The sequence below is a fragment of the Molothrus aeneus genome, chromosome 7, assembly GCF_037042795.1.
Source record: "Molothrus aeneus isolate 106 chromosome 7, BPBGC_Maene_1.0, whole genome shotgun sequence".
In the NCBI taxonomy this organism is placed as follows: domain Eukaryota; kingdom Metazoa; phylum Chordata; class Aves; order Passeriformes; family Icteridae; genus Molothrus; species Molothrus aeneus.
The window spans coordinates 33,974,625-33,998,497 of NC_089652.1; the positions used below are offsets into that span (position 1 = coordinate 33,974,625).

The window sequence follows — 23,873 nt, forward strand, 5'->3', positions numbered from 1 at the left end:
TTTTGGGAGATGTTCCGATATTTACAGGCAGAATATCTTATTACTTTAACCATTCAATTGCTCACCACAAAGTATTTCCTTATCTCTTTCACTCCCAAATTCAGACACACATCACCAAAACCCAACCCAAACAAAAAAACCCTGTTGTGCATCAAGTATTTCAGTCATTTTGGAAATTATAGCACAGTTGGCCAAGTCTTACCATTGTATTCTGTCTTCACCCAGAAAAAGGAATAATAATTGATATCATTGGAAGCATTTGATTAAGACCCAATAGAAATTCAATGTAATTATAGTAAGATGGAAAAGAAAACAGCCTTGAAAATAAATCCACATCTGTACCAAAGTGTGGAATTCTCCCCTGAATTACAATCCTTTCTTCCCTATTTCCATTTGCACTCAGTGTAAATCTTTATCATTTAACTCCCATGAGAGTTTCTTTATTAAAACTATTAAAGCTATGTGGCTCATTTTGCAATGCTTTTTACAATGATCTAATTATTTGTATTTATTTTTTAATTTGTTGGGTTTTTTAAAGCTCATGAAGCTTTCCAGCAACCCTCTGCATGAGTAAAAACATTACTGGTTTGTCCTTTGAAAGCCAGGAAGGCTGTCAAACACAGAATCCAGTTTTGTTTGGAAACCACATCTTTGACATGTTTGTACTTACATAATAATCTTTAGTCCCTAAAAATTCTTGGGAACAGTTTTGTGGTCTGCTGTTTCCTTGGACTAGTGAGGAGTGATTTGGAGTAACAGTCATTCTAGATAAGGGCATATGCAGCACAAAACATACTGAAATTACCAATTCTTCATTTGGAAAGACAATCAGTGCCACTTGTGACAACAGGGAGAGAGAGTTGAACTTCTTAATACCCTTCATCCATATCAAGAACCAGAGATTTCATGTTTTTAGCTAGTTTTGAGAAGAATCCCTCTGAACTTGATAAAGTATCCTCTTCTGCATCTAAATTTCAGCAGGAAGAGGAAGAACAAGCATCTCTCCTATGACACAAGTACAGCTCTGTTACAAGCCTGTAAAAGTATTTTTAATGACTTCTGAAAATCATTTTAGCTTTTAAAATATCTAATCCAAAATTATACTTAAAAAAACAAAAACAACAAAAAAACCAAAAGTTTTCAAGACCTCTTGTTCCAGAACTGGTTAAAGACTGGGGATAGATTGGCAAAAATAGGAAGGGGTTTGCCAAACCACCACTTAGACTGCTTTTTGGCACATTTTCTGTCTATTTTTAGTTTAACAGTCTAACCAGTTGCATCTTGCTCAACACTGATTGCTTGGAAGCAACAAATGACAGAAGAACTGATAAAATGTTTCTTCTTTTTGCACATTTTTACATTCCCTGTTTAACCTCAGGCAGAAATATATGCAAACTTGGTCCCCACACCTGGCAGTCCAGAAGTGACCAGAATAGTTTAGTCTTTGCTGATTTTCCCTGGATTTACATAAAACTCACAAGTGCCAGAGAACTCTTCCACTCTCCAGGCTAATGGACTGAAATGCTCCTGCTCCAAGACTCACAGTCCCAGAGTTTGTATTTATGACTCTGAACATCAGGATCAGCTGTGAAAAGCATCATTGCCACCAACAAAAATAAGATTTAAGGGCATCCAGATTAGTCTGAATGGGTGAATAGCTTTTTCTATTCTATTTCACATTATTGTGCCTGTTAGTCTCTCCTTCCTGAGTGGGTAAGGACATCTTGTCATTAATGATTTATCTCCCTGCATCTTTCCACCCCAGATTTTCCCTCCTGAAGTCTTTAACAATGGTGACTTACAGGGTGCATTGTTAATGAGGCACTGAATGGAAATATTCATAAGTTGCAAAATTGCTAAATTGCAGATAAACCAAAGCATGTAGCTGGATCTTTTAAATTCTAACACATCTGAATTGAAAAGGTAAAAAATTATGAAATTCCTGTAGCTGCTAGCATTATGTGCATTCATGCCTGGATATCATTACTTTTTTACTGATTTGCAAATAAATACCTACTTGTCTGCCTTTAGTTATTGTTTGCCTCCTTCTCCCCTGATAGTCAACAACTTCCAGACTCTCCAGATATATGTCAAGCCAGTACACATATTTATTGATGAGGTCTAGTGCCAGAGCAGTTGGCTGTTCAATTTTTGAGTCTACTATCCACGTCCTGTTCATTCCATCCATGTCACATCTCTCCACCTTGGCAGCATTCCCGTAGTCTGTAAAGAAAAGCTTGCTGTTGAAAGAAAATAAGATGTTGTGAGTTTTAAAGGGTGTGAGCAGAGTGCAAAGCTCCTGCTGGCTCTGGAAAAAGGAAGTTTTCATTCTTTGTCATTTCAATTTCCCATATACCCCATAATTATTTTTAAAAATTCACCATATCTTCTTACAAATTAACAATTACACAGAATTATCTTTCAAATGTAAAGCACAGAAGTTCTAAATACATTTCCTTACAAAACAGATGCACCATGTAACACTCTAAAATTACCATCTTAAATCAATTTTTAGCCATTATTTGTACAAAATGGTAGGATAGTTACAGATAACAGTGACAAAAGCACAAAGCACTCAGGTTGTCTGGAGAACAGTTATTGCACATAAGCTATAGCAAATACAGGGATCCCCACTGCCAGGTGTTTTAACATCTATTTCTGAAGGAGCTGCTTTAGTCTGTGGTACATTTGTCTCCAGCCTTGGAAAGGTGCTCAGGCTTCAAAACGCTTCCACAAATCCAGTGAGTCATTCCATCCAGGAATAATGGGAAACTATCAAAGACTTAAAACTGCTGCTAAAGATCTCCCCAACCCAATGCCTGATTAGCATTCACTGGGTTTAGCAAATCAATTCTGATTAACCCGACAATATTTTAACAGGATTACCTATTTGTGAGAACAAATTACACTTGCAGCCTGAAGACCACCTTGCCATGACTTTAACATGCTGTAAAGAATAATCTGATTCCAGGCTGAATGTTACTCAAACCACTTTGAGAACAAGGATTTCATTATCCAAATGAAGTGAGTTATCTCCTCGTTATTACCACTAATGGGAATAACTTTGGATCAACAGCATATAAAACTTCAGATATCTTTATGTGGCAGTAATTTATAGCCTTGTAACTTCTCATAAAAAACCAGTTTTAGGCTATTTGCTGAACCCGTAGAATGAAACCCATATCCTTTATTTTTAGTCTTCAAATAAATAAGAATACATTGTAGAGGTAAAGTGTTTCAAGTGCAAAAATTACAAATAAAATAGAAAAAAACTACACAACAATTTTTTAAAAAAATTAAGGCATTAGAATAATCTATAGTCTATGTGCAGGAGCTGTCAAATGCCAAAATGAATTGATCTCAGAATCATAAAATAGGGCTGGAGGAGACTTTGAAAGGTCATGTAGTCCATCACCAGGCCATAAGGCAGAATAAACTTTACCTATAACATTCCTGAGGGATAGCTCCATTCCTGATGGGGATTTTTATTTATCAAAATAATTCTGAATTCCTGTCCTGTCCTTCATTGTCATTCTTTATCCCAGCTGTATGCTGAGAATATATTTTAAAACACAAAGTTAACATCCAGGTCTACATAAATCAAAATGTCCATAGTACAGAATATTTGCAAAGTAAAAATCATGCCTGAAAAGCAAAAGTAATTTGGACTGAATACAGGGAAAAAAAAAAGTGTATGTAGCAGTATCTACACTTATTTATGTATGTATTCAGATCATCAGAAATAACAAGGCCAACACCTATATATATTTAAAATAAGTTGTTAAAATGTTATATGTACTCCAGACTACAATCTGTACTTCTGGGGACTTGGTTTATGTTATTTAACGGAACTTTTTACCTCAAGATTCAACAATTCAAATAAAGCTCATGTTGGAATCACAGAACCAACTGGGTTTGCTGGGATCAGACACTCATGTATAAATAAATATATAAACACACATTTATGTAAATACACATCCAGACACACAGCAATTATAAACACCTGAAGTTTGACTTCACACTGGCTCTTCTGCATAGTGTTTGGTTTAATTAATAATTTAACATTTCTAAAGATTAAAATAAAAGTTAAAAAGAAACAAAAATATATTAGCTTTTACAACAAGACTATCTTTTCAGATCAGACAAGAAATTAAATGTTTGTATGTCAATAGCAAATAGATCCAGTAAGGAACATCTAAGAATTAAGAATATATAAGAATTTAAGAAGTTGGTCCAGCTTTGTGGAATAGGGAGTCAATTTCTTTTTTTCCTCAATATCTGTCTTATATTAACATCATTTGTGCAAGTCATCATGACTTCATGTGTAAATTACACTCTTCTTACTCTAAAAATCATTATACTTCTCCTTGAGGCTGACAAAAATGAAACTTTATAATAAAGGAAGAGGTAAAAGAACAAGAAAGTAGTTCCCTAAGTGCTGTTGCACGATCAAAGTGCTCTGAAAATTAAATTAAGAAAATTAAATGCTTTAGTGTGTAATCTTTAAATGCAGTTCTGTATTAAATGAGTAATGCAGATTTTTAGAGTGAGGTTTAAAGCAGAAGTGCATTTCTAACACAGGAAGTCGGCCCACAATTACACTGCAGTGCCTTTGCCTTGGGAGCTCTAAAGGATGCACTGTACAATATTTATTTCAGCTCTAGGCTAATTTTTGTGCTCACAAATGGTGCTGGGTTTGCCTCTCCATTTTCAGCAGAGGGCAATGAAATCTTTTATCCATTCACAAAGCAATTTTGGGAGGAAAACTGAGTGTGCATGTCCCTGCAGAGCCCAGCTCAGGGCACTGGGGCTATCAGAGAGCTCAGTCCACTGCAGCCTTCATTTCCTGAGACTGCCAATGAGGCTAATTGATTGCTAATTGAGGCTGCTACAACAGCAAACATGTTGGCACTTTGGGCAGGTTATCTTTTGAAAGCTATAGACTTCAGGTGTGGAAATTCTGAATTCTGCCTCTATTTAAACAACAACGAAAAGGGGAATCTTCTTCATCAAGTCCTGGTGCTTTGCAGGACTTGATGAAGTCAAGGATTAAACTCAAAAGTATTCAGTTGTTTTGACTCTTCCAGAATGGTTTCACTGTGGTCCCAGCAGTTAGGAATCTACATCTAACAACTAATGTTGATATCTTCCAGGCTGAATTACACAGACTGATTTCTGCAGCAGCTTATTTGGCTTAAACAGCGATTTTCACCTGCCCTCCTCTCCAGAGCTATTTCAAGATGGAAATCAAATTCTTTCCTTCCCTCTGCCTAGCAGCCAGAGATAAGCAAGGCAAGGCAGATCTCCTCCTCTCATAAGACAGGCCCTTTCTGCTGCCCTCCTGTGCAGTTATTCCAATTTTAGGTCACTGATTGAACAGGCATGGCCAGCACTGGGTTTGCTGTTCCAGAGCTGAGTTCACTGGGGTCTGCACAGCAGCCCAGCAACTCCCAGCACCAGCTGGAGTCTCAGCCACCCTGGATGACATTTGCTGTTTTCACTGCTCTGTTACACTGCTGATATAAACTCATCCTTCCCTCTATTACGTGCATGCTCCTCAGTCTAACAACTTAGTCTTAAAAAGTGATGGCTGGAGATTTTCCAGAGAGTTTGGTTCCAGCTAGGAATAAATACACAGGGACTATTCTGTGCACATCTGAGCAATGACAACTCTCCAGCCTTTTCAAATAATCCTCCCTGACAAACCCACTGACTAAAAAGAGCAATAAATGTTACCAAACAGAACCAATTCCAGAGGGAAGGAATGCTGCCATGAGACAAAAGTGCCAGTGAACTTCCCAGTCCCTGCTCTCACATTCATCTTTCCTTCATTATCAAGCCCCAAAAATATGTAAGGAAGGCCTCAAAAGATCTGTTGTTCTCTCCTTACAGAGACATCTGTAGGATAGTTACTGCCTTAGCTCAGATGCCAAATCCCTTATCACCACTGGTTTTGCCCAGAACATTCTCTCTCATCACTTCCTTTTGTTTTCCAAGCTTTCAGTCACCTCCTTCATAATCCACCTATTTAACTAGCTGAGAAAGAATGGTTTTCCCTGTAAAGCTACATTTGGGCACTTGCATAACTGAAAACTGCTCATTTCTAATGCATCTAAGGTGCCAAACACTGCACAGAACAATCAGAGTTTGGGGAGCAAAAATACAAATTCTGGATCTTCTTGACAAAAAACCAATGAAATATTATAGGAAGCAAATTAGTAAAGCATATATAGAAAAAAAGGATGCTTTCTTAGGCAAAAGAAAGCATCTTTCTATGGACAAGACCTAACTAGAATAAAGTAAAATAATTCCTAGCACATCTCAGCAGGACTTATGAGTAGAAAGGACAGGGTTTAATTTTCAGAAATTACACTGAGAGGGTAACTTTCAAGACAGAAGGCAACTAAAGATATTCAGTTGATCTTAGCAAAATGAGCAAGTCACAAAAAGTTAGAGGCTTTTTACCAATTTAGGAGCAAGATTATGACGCGGGGAAAAAAGTTTGAATTGGAATTAAGAGAAATGCTGTGCAATTTAATTGGTTTGAACCATAATGAGAACAGCATTGGCATTGAGTGGCACCATCCAGATTTAAGATTTATTAATTATATATAATAATAATATTTATATATTATATATAATATATAATAATTTATATAATAGATAATATATAATATATAAATATTATATATTTATATAATATTTATATATATTATATATAATTTATAAAATATATAAATGATATTTATATATTATATAAATATTAATTATCCCCACAATTTCAGTTATCTTATTTATTAATAAGATAACTGAAATTGTGGGGACTGTGGTGAACAAGGAACCTGCTTCAGAGGAGGTGATCAAACCAGCTCATTAAAAGGACTCTGTGAAAACACCCCTGGGGCTCTCCTGCAGCCTGTGCTATGAGGTGATCCACTGACTGCATTCTCAGAAGGGGACTGCCACACAGTCCTGGCTCTGATTTCTACTGCATTTCAAAAAATTAATGGGATTTGATTTAGTTGACATCACATTTAATTAATAATAAGCTTTATAGCGCAGTTCAGGAGCACCTTTAACTCTGATTATTTTTAGGCTGGTTTCTGGGTTCAGCAGTTTTCTTTTTCATCCACATCTAAAGAAATTGGTCACCCTCAGATTTGGCCCATTTTTGGTAATAAATGATCCATTGGGCCCTCAGTGTCCCAGACAGATTTGAGGAACTTGAAGAGCAATGTTTGCTAGAACACACACACACACACACATTGAAAGCAATTCTCAGGTTTGGAGCAAAGGGAAATTTTTCCCCAGAGGAGGAACTGAAATACCACTGGATTTGAGTATTTGGGTTTCTCCTTCCTCTGCTTCTTTCCAGCACAAGGCAGCATCCATCACCTGAAGGATAATTTCCCACACTATTTTGGGCGTTTAGAAACTCTTTGGCTCTCCAGCAAAGTGCCTTTTTTTTTTTTTTTTTTTTTTTTTTTTTTTTTTTTTTTTTTTTGTAACTGCTATTGGAAGGAAAAATGGAGTGGATGTTTTTGTGCTGCATGGGAGTGAAATTCTATTAAAGTTCCTCTGTGATTTCTGCCGCTTAAAGGAGGACATATGTTCCAAATGTTCCTGGCATTTTGGAAATCTAGCAGTGAGTGAAATAATAATGGTTTCTTCTCCTAGAGAGCTGCAGATTTAGTGCCAGGCAGGAAGCAGCACAGGGTCGAGCTGCAGATAAAAGTAAAACCCAGTCAGACAACTCATTCTCAGCACACAGAGCCCAGCTCCACTCACTGCTTGCTGCACAGCAACAGGCAAAAATCAGCAAAACTCAGCCCCCAGGGGGGACATTAGTCATGAAACACACTTCTCTTTGCAGGGAAATTGCCGATTCAAACAAAGGTTTTCTTATTTGAAGCGACAGGGGTGGAGGCCTGAGCAGCAAATGGGGAAAGTAGCTGAGAATTTGGGAATGGATTAAAATCAAGGCCAGTCTGGTTCACTGCTAAAGAAGATGCAAGTTGTCATACTTGGTTGTTTGTTTCTATTTAAACTGTTTGTCATGCATTTATAAAAATATGCCTGTTAGAAAGCTAAATTGGTTTGCCATTAACAGGTCCCCCCCAGCTCCCATTTCCTTACAGACACAGAAATGTGAATTTTCAGGTGCTATAAAGTGAACACAATTTGCCAATCAAGTATGGTTGTTTATTATATCGTTATGACTGTACTCCACATTTGTTTTAGCAATCCTGCATGTTATTCTTCAAGTCTGATCCCTTCCACTACAGAGGGTATAAAAGCCTTTACTTTATTTGTCTTAGGGATGTCAACCAAATACACATATTTAAAGTTCATAATTATAATAATCCTTAAAAGTGTTTGCCCCTCCTTTTTCCACCCAAATATGCTTTTTCTGCAGGGTGAGAGTGCAGATGCCTGCCCTGTGCACTCATCTACCATCTCTGGGTCCTGCAGGGATGATGCAGGATAGAAAGATGTACAGCTGAGTTTCTGTCTAATGATGTTTTGTCACAGTTGCAATTTTCTCACACAAGCTCTACTTCTTCCTATGCAGAGGAATATGTAAAATATGAAATATTTTATCTTACATATTATATATATATATACACACATACACATATTACATATTACATATTTTATATTAAGTATGTTATAAACCCATATCAATCCTACCATGTTCTATTTATTGCTCCATTTATGAGTAGTTGTGGCTGTACATGCTCAAAAAAAGCACATTTGGAATATAACAGCAATAAATCAAACATACTGAGAAATGGGAGTTCAGTTCCAAGGCTTTGCCTGTGGATGAAATTGCAGAGAAAGTTTGTCTTGTACTCTCATCACAAGAATTTTCTGGTTTTTTTTTTTTTTTTCCTTATCAACACTAGAGCAATGGGATGTATTCTTGAAAAAGTGCATCCCTTAGAATATATCAAATTTATACTTGCTTAAACCTGCTTTCTGTCTACATACAATTCAATATCTTTTCATTAAAATAATCTAATTACCTTGAGCAATTTTATGCACAACGAAATTTTCTGTATAAAAAAGCATCTTCTCTGAATTTTCCAAATTTATTCCCAATATGAAATTTTAGTAAGTAAATCAAATATTAATTTTCAGCCACATTTTTTCCATAAATACATGCAAAGTTTTAATAACTGTCAGTTTGAAATGGAAGACACATTGCAGATTTATTCCTGGATTCATTAAGGGCCCTGAACATCAGTATTTATTTGTTAGATTACTGCCCTTTATCTGAAAATGTAAGGATTCAGACTTAAATCAGATGCAGAAATTTGGAATTAAGAGCCCTTTCAGGCTAAATGTGTTTCTCCATGTGCAACTACAAGCTCATCAATTAGAATAGAAATGAAGAAACATTGATTATTCCTATTTTATCACAAACCAGCTGTGCCAAATCAATGTGCTGATCCACTGAAAAAAATCATTTTATAAGCAAAGTGCCATGTTACATGGCTTTATATCAACATTTAAGTAGACTTTTAATGTCATCTCTAAATAATACCATAAAGTATTTTTTAAATCATATTTTTAAAAAGTAGATATAACCCCCCCCTAAAATAAAGAAAATATTTAGCAGATTTTTTATAGTTATACAATATGTGTTTACTTTCAAACCATACACTGATGTTAGAGATACTGAAATCTGGAACACAATGATGAATAGTCCTTGGATTATCCTGAGTATTTATTTTTGTAGGTAAGATGGTTCATTTCCACCCCTTTACCAGATGTACAAGATGCACAGAAATAATTTTGCCACGGAACATTAAAATTCTCTTTCTTCATTGGCAACTCAGGCTTTGATATATTTGTTACCCTTCAAACTCAACTCTAGATAGGTATTTTAATGTGCAATTTTTGATTATTGTGCTTTGAATGATTTCTGGAGCATCAAAATGGTGCCATGTGACCTTTTATACTCTTTACATGCACTCTTTTATGTACAGAGCAGAATACACATATTCATACACTGATTTTCAGAGATTTCCTCACTATTGTACCAAAGCTCTTTCACAAAAGAAATAAATGCAGCACTTTTCCTGAAGGTATTTAATTTTCACAAGATATTATGTGCAGTCAGACTCTATTGCTCCTTCCACTTAATAAATAACCTTTTCCCTTAGTTGAAAAGCGACAATATTAAAAATTTGAAAATAGGATTTTTTTGGGAGGGAAGGGGGAGGAAGGGGGGAAAGTTTTCATTAATTGTTCAGTGATTGTAGGGCAATAAAGGTAGAAATAAAGAAGATCCCTGAAATTGTGTCTGACTTGCAGCCTGAGGAGCTGCAGGCTAAAGCAGTGAGGAGTTTGGAGGGTTTAACTTTTGTCCTAGAGCTAAGCTCAGGCTCAGAGCAAATCAGGACAGCACCAGCAGCAAGTCCTTGTTTAAAAATGACTGTCTAGACACAGGAGGCCATCATTTCCCAAACACTGCCTCACTTCTCCAGGGCTGTTTTCTTCCCAGCATTTGAGACATGGCCTTTTCAACCCAGCCTGAGAAATGATGGTTGCATGGAGCATTTGGCACTATGAAATGTGGAAAATGGGCCCACTCACATTGTCAGGGATTTAAAATCCTGTTTTCCACACCACCAGCATCAATCACAACACAGGATGCTTCGTCTTCAACTATGTGATTTCTGTCAACCAACTTTTTTCCACTTAGTGACAAGCCATGGAAAAAGGAAACATTTTTGCAATATTAATTTCTTTAAAATGTATTATTGATGAGAAAAAATAAATTAAAACAGTTCTTCCACCTTGGTATTTGATGACCTATACCAGATTAAATGTCAGTAATAGCTGGCATTTTAGAACCTGTCTCATCCATCTTATGCAGAAAATGCTACAATAATCATCATTATGTAGGATTACATTAAATTAATCAAAAATCCACAGTATGCAAGCTTTAGGAATCTCAGGGCTCCTTCCCAGGCAGAAAGGCCAGGATTACACTGAGACTTTAGATCCCAAAGGCTTCAGACCCTGAAAAGTGATGATTTTAAGTTATGATGAGTTAGCAGTCAACAGAAGGGAGGGGGATTTTGTTTTTTTCTTTCCAGCAACAAGGAAAGGTGTATCAGTGCTATTAAATGCAATGATACTTCAAACTCTGAAAATCCCAGCACTGCACAGCTGGAAGCTGGCAGCTTTCCTGTGGGAGCTGCTGCTGGATTATTCTTTCTTTCTCATCTAAGGGGTGTTTGGGGCTTTTTTTTTTTTCTTGTATTTTTGTTTGTTGTTCTTGTTGTTGTTTTGTTTGTTTTTTAGGGTTTTTTTTGTTTAGTTGGGTGGTTTATGGTTTTTTTTTTTTTTGGTTGGTTTTAATTTTGTTTTTTGTTTTTGTTTTTTGTCTGTTTTTTGGGTGTTTTATGTTTTTGGGGTTTTTTTTAATTTGTTTTAATTTTGGCTTTTTCTTTTTGTTTGTTTGTTTGTTTTCTGCTTTTTTCTGCATGCTGTGGGAAGCAACAGTGCTGGTACATCCCTCAGTGCCCCTGCTCTCAAAGCTCTTGGGATAGATTTAAGTCATTAAATATAATCAATGACATCAAAGCTCAAGATGATCTCGGATGAAGAAACAGGTGAGGCTGTAAAAATAGATTATTCTGACAAAAATAACACCTGAAGTTTATATTTCAAATAAATATATAAAATCTAATTGGTACAAAAAATGACTTCAAATTAAGTTTATGCAAGTTAATGACCTTACCTTATGCCAAAGAGGAGCAAAACCATTTCATATTTGATCTGCACAAGCAAACCTCACTAACACAATAAATCCTTGAGCTGGTTTAAACTGTGCCAATGGTTATTTATCACAGTGTGGAACAGAAAATAGACAGCAGAAAATAGACAGCAGAAAATAGACAGCCCGTGCTTGGCAGCAATGGACAGAACTGATCTGTGTCCTGGCTTTCCTTTGGGGTGATGCAGTAAACTTTGCAGGATTATTACAAACTGAATTATTCAGATTCAATTGATGATTCCAGTGGTGAACAGCAATTAGATATACTCAGGGCTCACCAAGGAAAAAAAAAAATATATCTAGCCAAACCATAACTGCACAAAATGAAATAAAACCAAGATTCTCATCCAGCACTTCGATGCTCCTGTTTAGGAATCTCTGTTATCTAATGTTTGTGGGTTTGTTTTTTTTTTGTTTTTTTTGCAAAATAATAAGTTTTGAAGTGAATATTAGAACTTACATCTGAATTTCTGATGTTTCAAATATTTTTCAAGATTTGAAATATTTCAATATTGAAATATATTTATGAATTTCAAATATTTTCTGCCGCAGAGTTTGGTTTGGATGCTGCTGGTCCACACCAGGCTCAGTGGTGACACATCTCTGTGCAGGACTCAGAGCTGCAAATCTTCCCACTACAAATTCCTACCTGGAGCATTATTTAACATCAGCAACAAGTGAATTACCTAATTTCATGTCTTATCCTGGCATTTGACAGTAAGTAAAAATAGGCAGTTTTGCTTCCTCATGAACTACTGAGTAAACGAGTAATTTCCTCATCAAAATTCTACTTCCAAATTAAAATTATAAAAAAAACCCAAACCCCAAACCAAAGTCTTGTCTAAAACAAAGATCATAGGCAACAAATTATCAAGTTAGTAAACAGAAAAAGCAAGGAAGGATTTTTACAGAACTGTAATATTTGAAATTAGGTTGGAAGTATTGTATTTGCATTGTTTTATTCCTTCTGAGATCACAAACTCTTTAAATCTTCATGATATTTTTTCTTAAGGCACTACAAAACAGAACTGAATTTCAGTTAAGTGTCAACAAAATTGGTTTTATTCCACCATGGAGAAGGCTCTTGTGCTTTTGCTTTTGTTAATCTATTCTTGATCTGTTAACCTTTAATTTACAGCAGCAAGGCCTAGTGGGAAGGCAGAATTATTTATGATACCACTAGTAATTAGTGCCTAATTACTAGAACTAATATGAAGCTGCTAGAAAGCTGTGCATATATTCAGGATTTAAAGTTAAGGAGTGCTGATTTGTAACACAAATACATAAACAACACAAATATTTCCATTTTGACTTCCAAAGGCTCCCCAGCTGAGAGCCCATTGATGATCTGCCACATTACTTAATAAATTTCTAATTTGGCAGAGAAAAGTTATACAAATAATTGTTAAAAAGGAGTTCCTGCTTTTGGCTCCAGTTAGGAAATATTTTCACAGAGTTTCCCTAAAAGATTTACTGAGTGCCAAAAATACAAAGACAAAAAAGTTTCAGTATGTGGTGGTATGTAATGATATGGAGATACTGACTGGAGTGTAACAGTAAACTGCTGGAGGTTCTGTATTTTGGTGTTCAAAGTGATAAATATGCATCTATTTATTTATTTCAGTCATTGGTTTGAAATTTCCCTTTTCATTAGAGTGGATCATTCTAATAATCCCTATTTACTGAATTATCTGCTGCTACTTCCCACATGAAGTTCGTGTCATTTGAAGAGCAGTGAAAACCTGTGCTGGCATGACAAAGTGCTTTAGAAAAAGCCATATGTGCAATACACTCACTGTGCTTGTTACAGAGCTGTGAACATAAGTAATGAATTAAATAAGAGGCTGCAAGAAGCAACGTGGGAATTGTAGGATTAAAGATGTTGTCAGCTGATCCAGAGGCACAGCATCCACTTCTACTCCAAACACACTTAGATAATTTTTTTAAGCAGTTGGAAAAATGTGGTAGCAAAAAAAATATGCTTTGTTTACAAAAATGATGAAGCGATTAGCTGAAATCAAACAAACGAAGATAGCGATAAAATAAATAAAATAAATTCCCTGTCTCCTCCCAGAGAATCTGCAAAACCATGGGAAAAAATTTACCAAGATATTTAACAGCAAAATAAATATTATTTCAGGGGATTATTGGGTTATCTATCTATCTATTCATATCCACCAGGAATTTTCTGCTATGAGATTTTGACTCCTCCTTGTTTTCTGGGGATAAAAGTGTAGAGAAATAGCATGTTCAGCATGGAAAGAATTCCAGAAAGTCACAAATCATAAATGATTAACAGAACAGAAAAATAAGGGCACTTTAGCCCTTCCCCTCCTGCCCTGCTCCACTCTGTGTGCCCTGGGCTGTCCATGGCTCTGAGGAATGGGACACACAGGATCACCTCACCCCACAATTCCTCTGCAGTGCACAATGAACCCATCCCTGGATTTCCTTATTCGTGGAAGGAATTTCACGAGCAATTTTGAAGCCAGCAAACAAATCTGCCTCCTGATTACTCTCCTGCAACACCAGAAATGTAGAGATGTATTAGCAGCCCTGGCTCCAAGCAGAATGAGGAGAAAAAGGGGGGGATTTGTACACCCCAGAGATGGCTGCAGGCACCAAATCTGTAATAATGTTTCAAATACCAACCTACCCCACAAGAATTAGCTAGAAAGACAATTTCTGAAAATTACTAAAATGGAAAAAAAATGAAGAAAGAATTGCAGGAAAAATAAAATAGAAATACTTTTCTGGCCAAGTATAGGACTATATTAATGTGCAAAGAAGTTAGGTTATGCCAGCATGAACTTATAGCTGAGCCATCCACACTACCTCACATATTTTATTATCAATTCCAAGACAATTTCAGAACTCAAAGAAGTAAGTTATGGCTGATGCCATTAATACCATACGAAAAAAGGAATTCTAACATATTTATGATTCATGCCACTCAGTCTCACAGGCTTTTGGTCACATCAGTGCTCACTAAATCACTTTTTCCTTGCTCAAAGTAGCACTGCTCCACAAGTCTGCAGTCCACCAGGCACAAAGTGATGACTACAGTTGCATTTTAGAGCCGCTTAACTTATCAGTGTTATTAATTAACTAATGATCTCATTTTGGGAGAAGTAGAAACAATATAAACCCCAATACAAATGCTGAGTTCCTGATATCTCATGTACTGAGTGACAGCAGGAAAGGAGGTTGAGCTACACAAGAAAGGCAGCTGCACGTGCAGCCCAAGAGGAATGGATGGAGATGCTTTTATTAAAACAGCTGATACAGGCTCAGGAGAAGATTCTCTCTGCAGCAGACAGCCTGAAAGCAGAGCATGGTGTGCCTACCTGTCAGGAAGGCTTAACTTCTTTATTTTAAGACAAAACTGATATACACTGACACGAGTGAGAGTGGATCAGCAAACAGCCTGGTGGGATTTGGAGGGGAGCAGGGCGCTGCCTGTTTGCTTGATGAGAGGATAAAATCAATAATCCACAGGCATCATTTATGAAACTGATCCTTTGCATTATTTTTGTCTGATGCCAGAAATATAATTAATACCTACTTTGCATATTACCTGCAATGGAAGTGAATTTACTCTAATCAGCCTGAGGTGAAGGGAGCACAGATTAACTTGGGGCTTTCTTCCCCTCCCTTTGCCTCACCATAACTGTCCTCCTCTGACACACCCCCAGTGAATCAACTCACAACCTGCAGCACTTTATAATCACTCACATTCCTCACTGCCCTCTTGGAAGAGGCAGAAGATAGCTTGGGTTGGGACACACAGGCACCACCTGCTGCAGAGCACTCATTTCCTTTCTTACCTTATTAAAAGATCTGCTCCTGGTCTTTTCACATTTTTTTTTTCCCAAAGAGGGAAGACTGAAGAGCAGTAAGGATACTACTTTATATTCCTTAAGAGCTGCTCCTGTGTTCAGCAAGCAGTAATTGCTTGATTCAACCTGCTTCTCGATGGCACCTGGCAAGGGAGGTGCTTGCTTGTCAAAGCATAATGGGGAGGCAGCAGCGGTGACAATCAGCACAGCAGATCAGATGGTGCCCAGATCCCTGTGAAACCTGCACCAGTGAAAAGCATAAACCCCTGGGATCCAGCTCTTTTTGGAAATCCTGATTGCTTCCCAAGTCACTGACATCCAGTCCCATCCTCGTTAAGTCAGACAAGGTCTCACCACACAAGTGATGAACCCCAAGAACTCCAAACACAGAAGCACCGCTCAATTATAATTCAAAACTCCATCCTTCCTGCTATTATTTGGTTCCTTTTTTGTTTTTTTTTTTCTTTTTTTATTTTCTTCTTCTTAATTAAACTAGTAATTGAGGCTGTGCTATGAGCTGAACTCAATTAAATAAGTCAGGCTATGTTCAACACATGCTCCCAAAACTCTGCCACTCAAAGCTTAGGCTGGAACATCTAATCTGCAAGCATCAGACAGCTGTAAAGAGGAAATAAATTGCCATCTGAGCATTGTGCTATTGAACACGTCTAGGAAAAGGCAGCACTCTCCTCAGTATCTAAAGAATAGCTGAAAATCTAAGGACAATTCCAAAGGTGAGGAAAAATTCAATCAAAAAGAAGTATTTACTGGAGAGAGAGGGGCATTTCTTTGCTTTATTGGGTAATTAATCTGCATTAGGGGTTTTGCTTTAATATTTAATCAAGCACAGTGATTTCAGCATCACATGAAGTTTTCTGGTGAGAGGGCAGCAGAACGTACCAGATACCCCAAGGGCTGGGATAAATCTGTTGCTGACTTGGTGAGGTCTTCAAATCTCCATGTACCTACTTCTACATCAGAAGAATTGGCCTAAAATTACCTTTTGAATCTTTCTATTACTATTTAAAACAGAAGAAAGAAAAAAATCAATAAAACTGGGTATGAGTTAGACAAAAAATTTCCCAACTCTTCTCTTACACATTGAAAAAAACCTCTAAAAAGATAATATTTGGTGGCTAAACGCTTCTCTGGTGTGTTGGAGGAGTGGAGATACTTGGATTTGAAAGCACCAGACATTACATGAGGATCTCCTGTGGCCATGGTTTTCCCAAGATATTTCTTTTTTCATTGTAACTGTGAAAGTTCCCAGGTTCACCTCAAAATAGAACAGAAAATCTTTTGCAGGACAGAAAAAGTTCTCCCTATCACCTCAACTCCTGAAACATTAAGAGATAAAAATGATTCAACTTTCTTTGTAAACAAATAAAAAAGCCCAATCAAGTTTGATGGTAGAAATCCCAGATATCAGGTAATTTCTTACAGAAAATGCTCTCTTCATACTTAGGCGTAGCCTAAAGCGAAGGAAGCAGCTCAAAAGGGCAGTATCTGTAGTGTTTCTTTTGTGTTTTCCTAACCTGTTAAGGATATGCAGCTATCCTCATATCCAGAAACAGATAAGCTGCCTCAAATCAATGCTCAGAATGTTTTCAACAGCACACTGCCATGATATATTTGTGAAAACACCAGCTATTTATAGAAAGAAATAATTGGACAGGAAGCTCTTCCATTGTCATAACAGATCACTGGACATCATGAGATGTTCATTAATCTTTGTTTCAGTTTGAACACGTTCTGTTTGAAGCCCATCAATGGAAGCCATAAGAGCAGAATACACATGTGCTTTATTAGCAGCTGTTTTTCAAATGCATCCTCTAATGCCACATAACAAAGTCAGTGATCCAAGAGAGCTAAGAAATTCACAGGGTAAAAGGACTGAAAAGGATGATATTATTAAGCCTCTTTTCAGGTTTTCCTAATAGAAATCCCATCACTAATCAGTCATTCGTAACAAATACTCATTAATTGTCATCCTTCTCAAAGCACTCAGCAACAGGCCAGCATTTTAGAGGTGGGCAGGTTGAAATGTAGAGCAGTGAGCTCACAAAACTGACAAGTGTGAAAACAGGAAGAAAAAATCAATGTTTTTTTAAGCTCTTACACCTGTGCCTTCCTCATCTGTTTGTAGCTGGGTCTTTACTGAACACCGAGCAGGCGGCGTGCCCAGAGCTTAAACACATCACGGGAGGCACAGACGTATTGGCATCTCCTTCTTTGCCAGCTACAGCAAATATTTGCTTTCATTTCCCAAGCCCTGCATTGACATCAAATAATTTATAACTCTATTGAGTATAAACCTCAAAATAAGCTCATTTGGCTGGCGCAGAATTAAGGGTAATGTGCTTCTGATGTGCTGCAGAAGACAACAAGGATTCTCTGTGCCTGTGACACGCCCCAAGGATTTAGAAACACAAAGTGCTCAGTTCTGCCTTCTGCTAAACACATGTCTAGAAAACTTGATAAAAATTGAGTTTTGCTAAGGTTTTATGAAAGCCTCCTCTACGTTTCTGGTGAAGGTTTTAGGTCTCTGCCACAGCAGAGACCTAATCTCTCTGTAATTAAGGCAAGATGCTTGATTTAATGCAAACACTGATGCAATTTCTTTGGTCTCACCTTTTCCCAGACATATTTCTGTACAAAGGATTCTCTCCAAGGGACTTACACTTTACAACTACACAGCTTTGTGCTCATAAGTCCTTGTTAAATTCTTGGTGAGATCCTGTTGGTTTTTGCATGCAGGGGGCAAAGTTCAGTTTTCATGAACGTGCACTAGCTACAAGAGAAAGATGCACGGGCTCTCTGTGGGTTCTCCCACAAAACCACTGTCCCATCACTGGTTACAGTAAATATTCCAATCAAATATTAATATTCCAGTTTAATAATAGGTGTAGCACAGTTTCCCAAGAGCCTTGAAAAGCACTGAAACAGCTAAAGACTGAGATTGTCCCACTTTGCACAAGGCTTCTTTTTCAAATATTGAAATTTCTTTATATTCTTTCTTTATATCTGTAACCAGAATAAACAGAGACACCTTCTTATATATATATTTTTTTTTTGTCCCCTTTAATTCCCACCTTTTCTTCAAGTCTCTTTATCCATCTATTTTTCACACTACTACTTGGCTCCTTAACTAGATATTTATCCTCACCTCCCTGTTTCAGAGCACTGCCCCTTGACTGGAAGCCACAAAGCCTGAGCAGTCTCAGATGTCCCCATTTGGGAAATAAAAGGTTTAATTCATCCAGCTTGTTTTTGAGATCTTAGAGTTTGGCATTCAATAAAGAGTAATTGCATAATCTTGAAAAGAGCTCATGGTGCCCGTAGATAAATACACTGTATTTTAAGCCCACAATGAATTTTAAAATGCATATAATGACTTGAAATATTTCTTCATTGTTGTCACAAAACTGTTTAATTTTTTTTTCTTTAATCTATCATGACTGTAGCTATAAATCGAGTGATGGAAAATAAGCATTTTCATTTGATTAAGCATTTTGAAGCAGCACTGAGTTTGGGGAACACTCGCTTGAAGCACAAAATGAGAAATAAAATGACACAATGAAATGTAAATGTCACCAATCTTATGATTAAAAATACAATTAGAGAAGACTTAAAACTAATTCTGTGTATGATTTTTTTTCTTCTTCTTTTTTTTTTACCTTTAAACCATAAAACGTGCAAATATGCAACACAGACAGCTCCACCTAGAGAGCCAGGCCATGAGCAGCCAGTGACCTCTGACAGGTGCCCTGCAAAACACTCCTGGTGCCAACAGAGCTGTGGCACGACCTTTGCTTTATTTATTGTGAGGGGCAATGGCGTTAGAAACAGAAAATAGGAGTTAAAAATCACATAAACCAGAACTGGAACAACCTTCTAAGCTGTGTCTAAACTCAGCAGCAACACAGGAAGGGTTCTCCACTGGAAATTTTCACAGTTTTTTTTCAAGTCTTTTTCTTTGCAATTAAAGAAATGAAGTAATTACAGCTGGCTAAGTTTTCATGAGGCATTCTGCCAAGGAAAATAATATATAGCCACAGACAAGATATTATATATATCTGCAGGAAACCAGAATGGTTAGATTCACCTCCCAGATAAAACTTCAGCATCTTTCCTTTTTCTACTCTGATTTTATAGCAAATTCCTGTTAAAGTACCTTCCATGAACACCAAGTTCTTCAGAGAACCTGAAATTTGAACAGTTTGCCTAATAACCAGTTTAGGGAAAGGGGGGAAGCAGAAAATCCAGGTCATGGACATCCCCCCAAAGCTGGAGGGTGAGCTCAGCATCCTCAGTGTGAGCCTGTTCAGAGCCTGAGTGGCTTGGACCTGATGCTACTGGGTTTAAATGATCATATTTGAATGATCTGTGCCAGAAGACACAGTCTCAAAGTGTGTCAAAGAAAATACAGGTTGGATATTAGGAAAAAGTTTTTTACAGAAAGGGTGATAAAGTTCTGGAATGGTTTCCCTGGAAAGGTGGTGGAGTCACCATCCCTGGATGTATTTACAAAGCCTGGATGTGGCACTGGGTGCCAGGGTTTAGCTGAGGGGTTGGGGCTGGGTTGGACTTGATGATCCTGGAGGTCTCTTCCAACCCAGTGATTCTGTGATTAGAGATGCAGCAAGAAATGCTTTCCTACCCTTTTCCCCCTGAATGAGATGCTGGGAGAGACAAAATGTCCAAGGAAAAGATTTGAGCAGGAGCTGAAGAACAGCAGGTGGGATGAGCAGGGCAGGAAGGAAGCAAAGCCCCTGGACAGGGATGGGAGGCACAACAGAACAAAACCTTCTGCTAAAGCTCCTCTCACAGCCCTTGGCTTGAGCAGAGTGACTTGGGCACACAAATGTCTCCTGATCAAGCACTGGAATGGCTGCCCAGGGAGGTGGTGGAGTCCCCATCCCTGGGGGTGTTTAACAAAGCCTGGATGTGGCACTGGGTGCCAGGGTTTAGCTGAGGGGTTGGGGCTGGGTTGGACTCCATGATCTTGAAGGTCTCTTCCAACCTGGTCATTCTGTGAATATTTACTTTCAAAGAGATAAAAAAAAAAAAATATATGGAAACCACCAGGCTGAGCTCAGCACTGCACAGAAAATGCCATTAGGGCTGGACTGAGTGCCAGTACTACCCCGGCTATAGGCGCTGCTGAGCACCTTGAGAGCCAATTCACCTTCCCTTCTCCTCCAGAATTCACAGGGGCTGGCACTTTCCTCTGTGCACCTTCCATGAAAATATCTGTTCCAGGATGGTGCTGGTTTCAGGAGTATTGGTGTAAAAAGGGCTGGAGCAGCTCTCATTTTACTCATTTTGGTTGCAAACAAGCAGTGACTGAGAAGAGTTAAGTACAATTTCTTTCCTCCCCAGTCCCTCCCAGCCCAAATCGAAACATCTTTCCCCAGAGGTTTGGCACTGACAGTGAAAGTCATTACTCCTAATACTGAAAAACAGTATCATCCCCAAAACCTGTAAGAACTCTGCTTAGAAAAGAAAGATTCTGCAATCTTCATCTCAGGGTTTTCTTACCATTTGCAGAAATCCATACTACACTGCAGTGGCAAAAGCTTCCTATCAACACCTGTGGATTTCAAACTGCAAATTAGGAGCTCTATTTCTCTGCAGTATCACAACAGCAAAATGAAGCACCAGCAGGACACCAGATGTGAAATGGTAGAGATTGTCTCGTCAAGAAAAAATTGGGTCCCATCCAAGAGTAAGGGAAAATCAAAGCTTCTACAATTTGTGTAATTCTGCTCTATGTGAAGTGGCCCATTCATGGCTCCTATTTTCTCTTTACCTAAACAAAACCAGGTTGCTCAAATTAAAATGTAATTCAGCCATAGACAGTTAACAAATGGAGATTTGTGTCACAGCACTAGAGCAGCTATTTTCCCACCACAAAAATATATTCCTTTCATTTTCCTTTGGGTGTTCAGATAGGTGCACATTTAGGAACATATAATCTGTCTGTGTGACTGCATGTAGGAAGACATTGAGTAAAAATGTCATTTAAATAGGATCAGAGCTGCTTTTGAGCTGCTTGGAAGACTGAAAATGTTACCTAGAATTATTTAATACATGCACACTTTGTAACTGCAGATAATTACTTACCTGACAGTAAGACAGAGCCTACAACTTCATAAACATAGGAAAGCTGCTGTCATAGCTCTTCTATCTCCACTGTTTCTCCTTCAGCATATAGAAAAAGGCTAAATTATCTTTCTCATCCCAGGCAAACCTAATATGAGCTCTCAAACCCACCACATGCTGAGGAGAAAATACAGCTCAGGTGCCCCTGGTTATTATTAGCTGTCATATTTTTTATTCTAAGAGGTCTGTAAGACTTCATTATCTGATTTTACAGTGGTACTTTGCTGGTAACGAGTAAAACCAAGTAAAGAAGCACAAAGAAATGGAATTGTGCACTCGGGGAGGTGCAGAGTGGCCATCCTGGAGAGGCTTCTCCAGAGCAGACAGCCGGGGTTCAAACTGAGGCCAGCTCACCTTAACACCTGTAAATCAAACCCAAACCTGTGCCCTGGGAACCATCCACACATTGCAGGAATTTACAGCAATGGGCAGGATCACAGCTTTTCTTTTTTCTAGTACCTCTGCCTGTCTGCAACAACCTAATGATGTTCTTCATGCTGAAGCTTTCTTAGCTTTGTTCCTCCTTTCCTTTTTCTCTTCTCATTTTTTCCCCAAATAAGTTTGTCCACTCTTCGTGTGCTTTCGTCCCCTCTCACCCAATTTGCTCCTTTTGCACTTTGAACTGCATCTGCTTGTCTGACCTCAGATTATTTTTACTGCCCTTTCTACAAGCTGGCATTTCATATTGTCTTTTCCGCGTCTGTCCATACTCATTTTAAGCACTAAATTGTACTTTCCCTTCTACAGCTTTCCAATGTGATTTGAAATTGAAGAGAGAAGCAATAGCCTCGAGACATTCAAACCCATCCATTTAAACCTGATCACAGAGAAGGCTCTGTAACTGTGAAGTTCACATCTTTTTTTATGGTCTCTTTTCCCCTGGAACACCTATGCAGAGAAATATCATGGTAGAATAAAAAACTCATCATTAAGCCCCAGTGTGTGTGAATATGGAGGCAAGCCAAAACATAAATAGATATTTGGCTTTTGGCAAGATAGTGTTTGGCATTTAATACATCAAGCAGTAATCTGCATTGTATTTATTCAGCTGAGCATTTAAGGTGCATTTGAATGTGAGAGTGATAAATAGAAAGGAGTTACACAAACTGCAATCAAATTGTGTGCTATTCTGGGCCTTGGAATTACTAAAATGGAAATACAAATAGAACAGTATGGGGGTGTTTCTGTAATGGATGTTTTAGCTAATAGCTCTAAGGGTTTATTTGTAGGTGCAATTCTTTTTCTCTCAGTGGAAAACTGCACCTCTGAGGCAGCTCTCCCAAAATCTCATCTATGCAAGCAATAGCCTATGTATGAGACTACTTTTCCCATTCAGCTTTTAGAAACCCTCAAATGCAATCCAAAACTTTCCAAAGCTGGCTGGTAACGAGCCAGTTCAACCATCACAAATCCCACAGATCAGGCACTGACTCAGGCAAAATTGTTGGGATTGTAGCTCATATTTATTTTTGCAGTCTTATACTGTCATTTATCTGTGGGCCAGCCCCAGGAACTGGATTGTAGCTTTGTGTCCCTCCCCATGGCTCCAGGTGAATTAATTGCCAGATATTTACATGTTGTTTGTCCTGTGTTTATCTCATTACCTTCAGGGGACAGATGTTGAATAGCTGCTGAGGTGGACAATCTTGTGTATTGTAAGCAAATAGGTTTGCAGTTCTGCCTGGGATTTCAATCCTTATCTTTTTGCAATATGGCATTTACCATTAAATACATTAGAGGATAATCCCTGTTGTATTTGTTTACAAGTACAAGTTGGGCTACTTGGAACAATAAAATCCGGGAACATTTTTTTTTCCTGCAACTTTCTCAATGAGTTGCAGGGGTTGAAAGCAGAATTTTCTGGAGATCTTTTGGCAGCAGCTGTTCCTCTAGTTTGCTTTCTCTAGTTTATTATGCATTGCAGTCAATCCTACAACCACTTTTACTTGAATGAAAATGCCCAAAATTGTTTGTGTGCAACTTTTTAACAAGTGGAACTTGGAGCCACTGAGACAAAAGGAAAAGAAGTGTTGATACACAAATCAGCATCATATTTCCATAATGAGAGAGAAAGGAAA

The 23,873-nt window shown here is 37.8% G+C and overlaps 1 protein-coding gene across 1 annotated transcript in view; it reads right to left on the reverse strand.

The window, feature by feature from the left end:
* Positions 1–23,873, reverse strand: part of LRP1B (LDL receptor related protein 1B) — a 631,162-nt gene that overhangs the window by 228,130 nt on the left and 379,159 nt on the right. Inside the window, exon 8 of the mRNA XM_066553313.1 lies at positions 2,018–2,240. Within this exon, the coding sequence (XP_066409410.1) occupies positions 2,018–2,240 (223 nt within the window). The remainder of the gene's footprint in view (positions 1–2,017; positions 2,241–23,873) is intronic.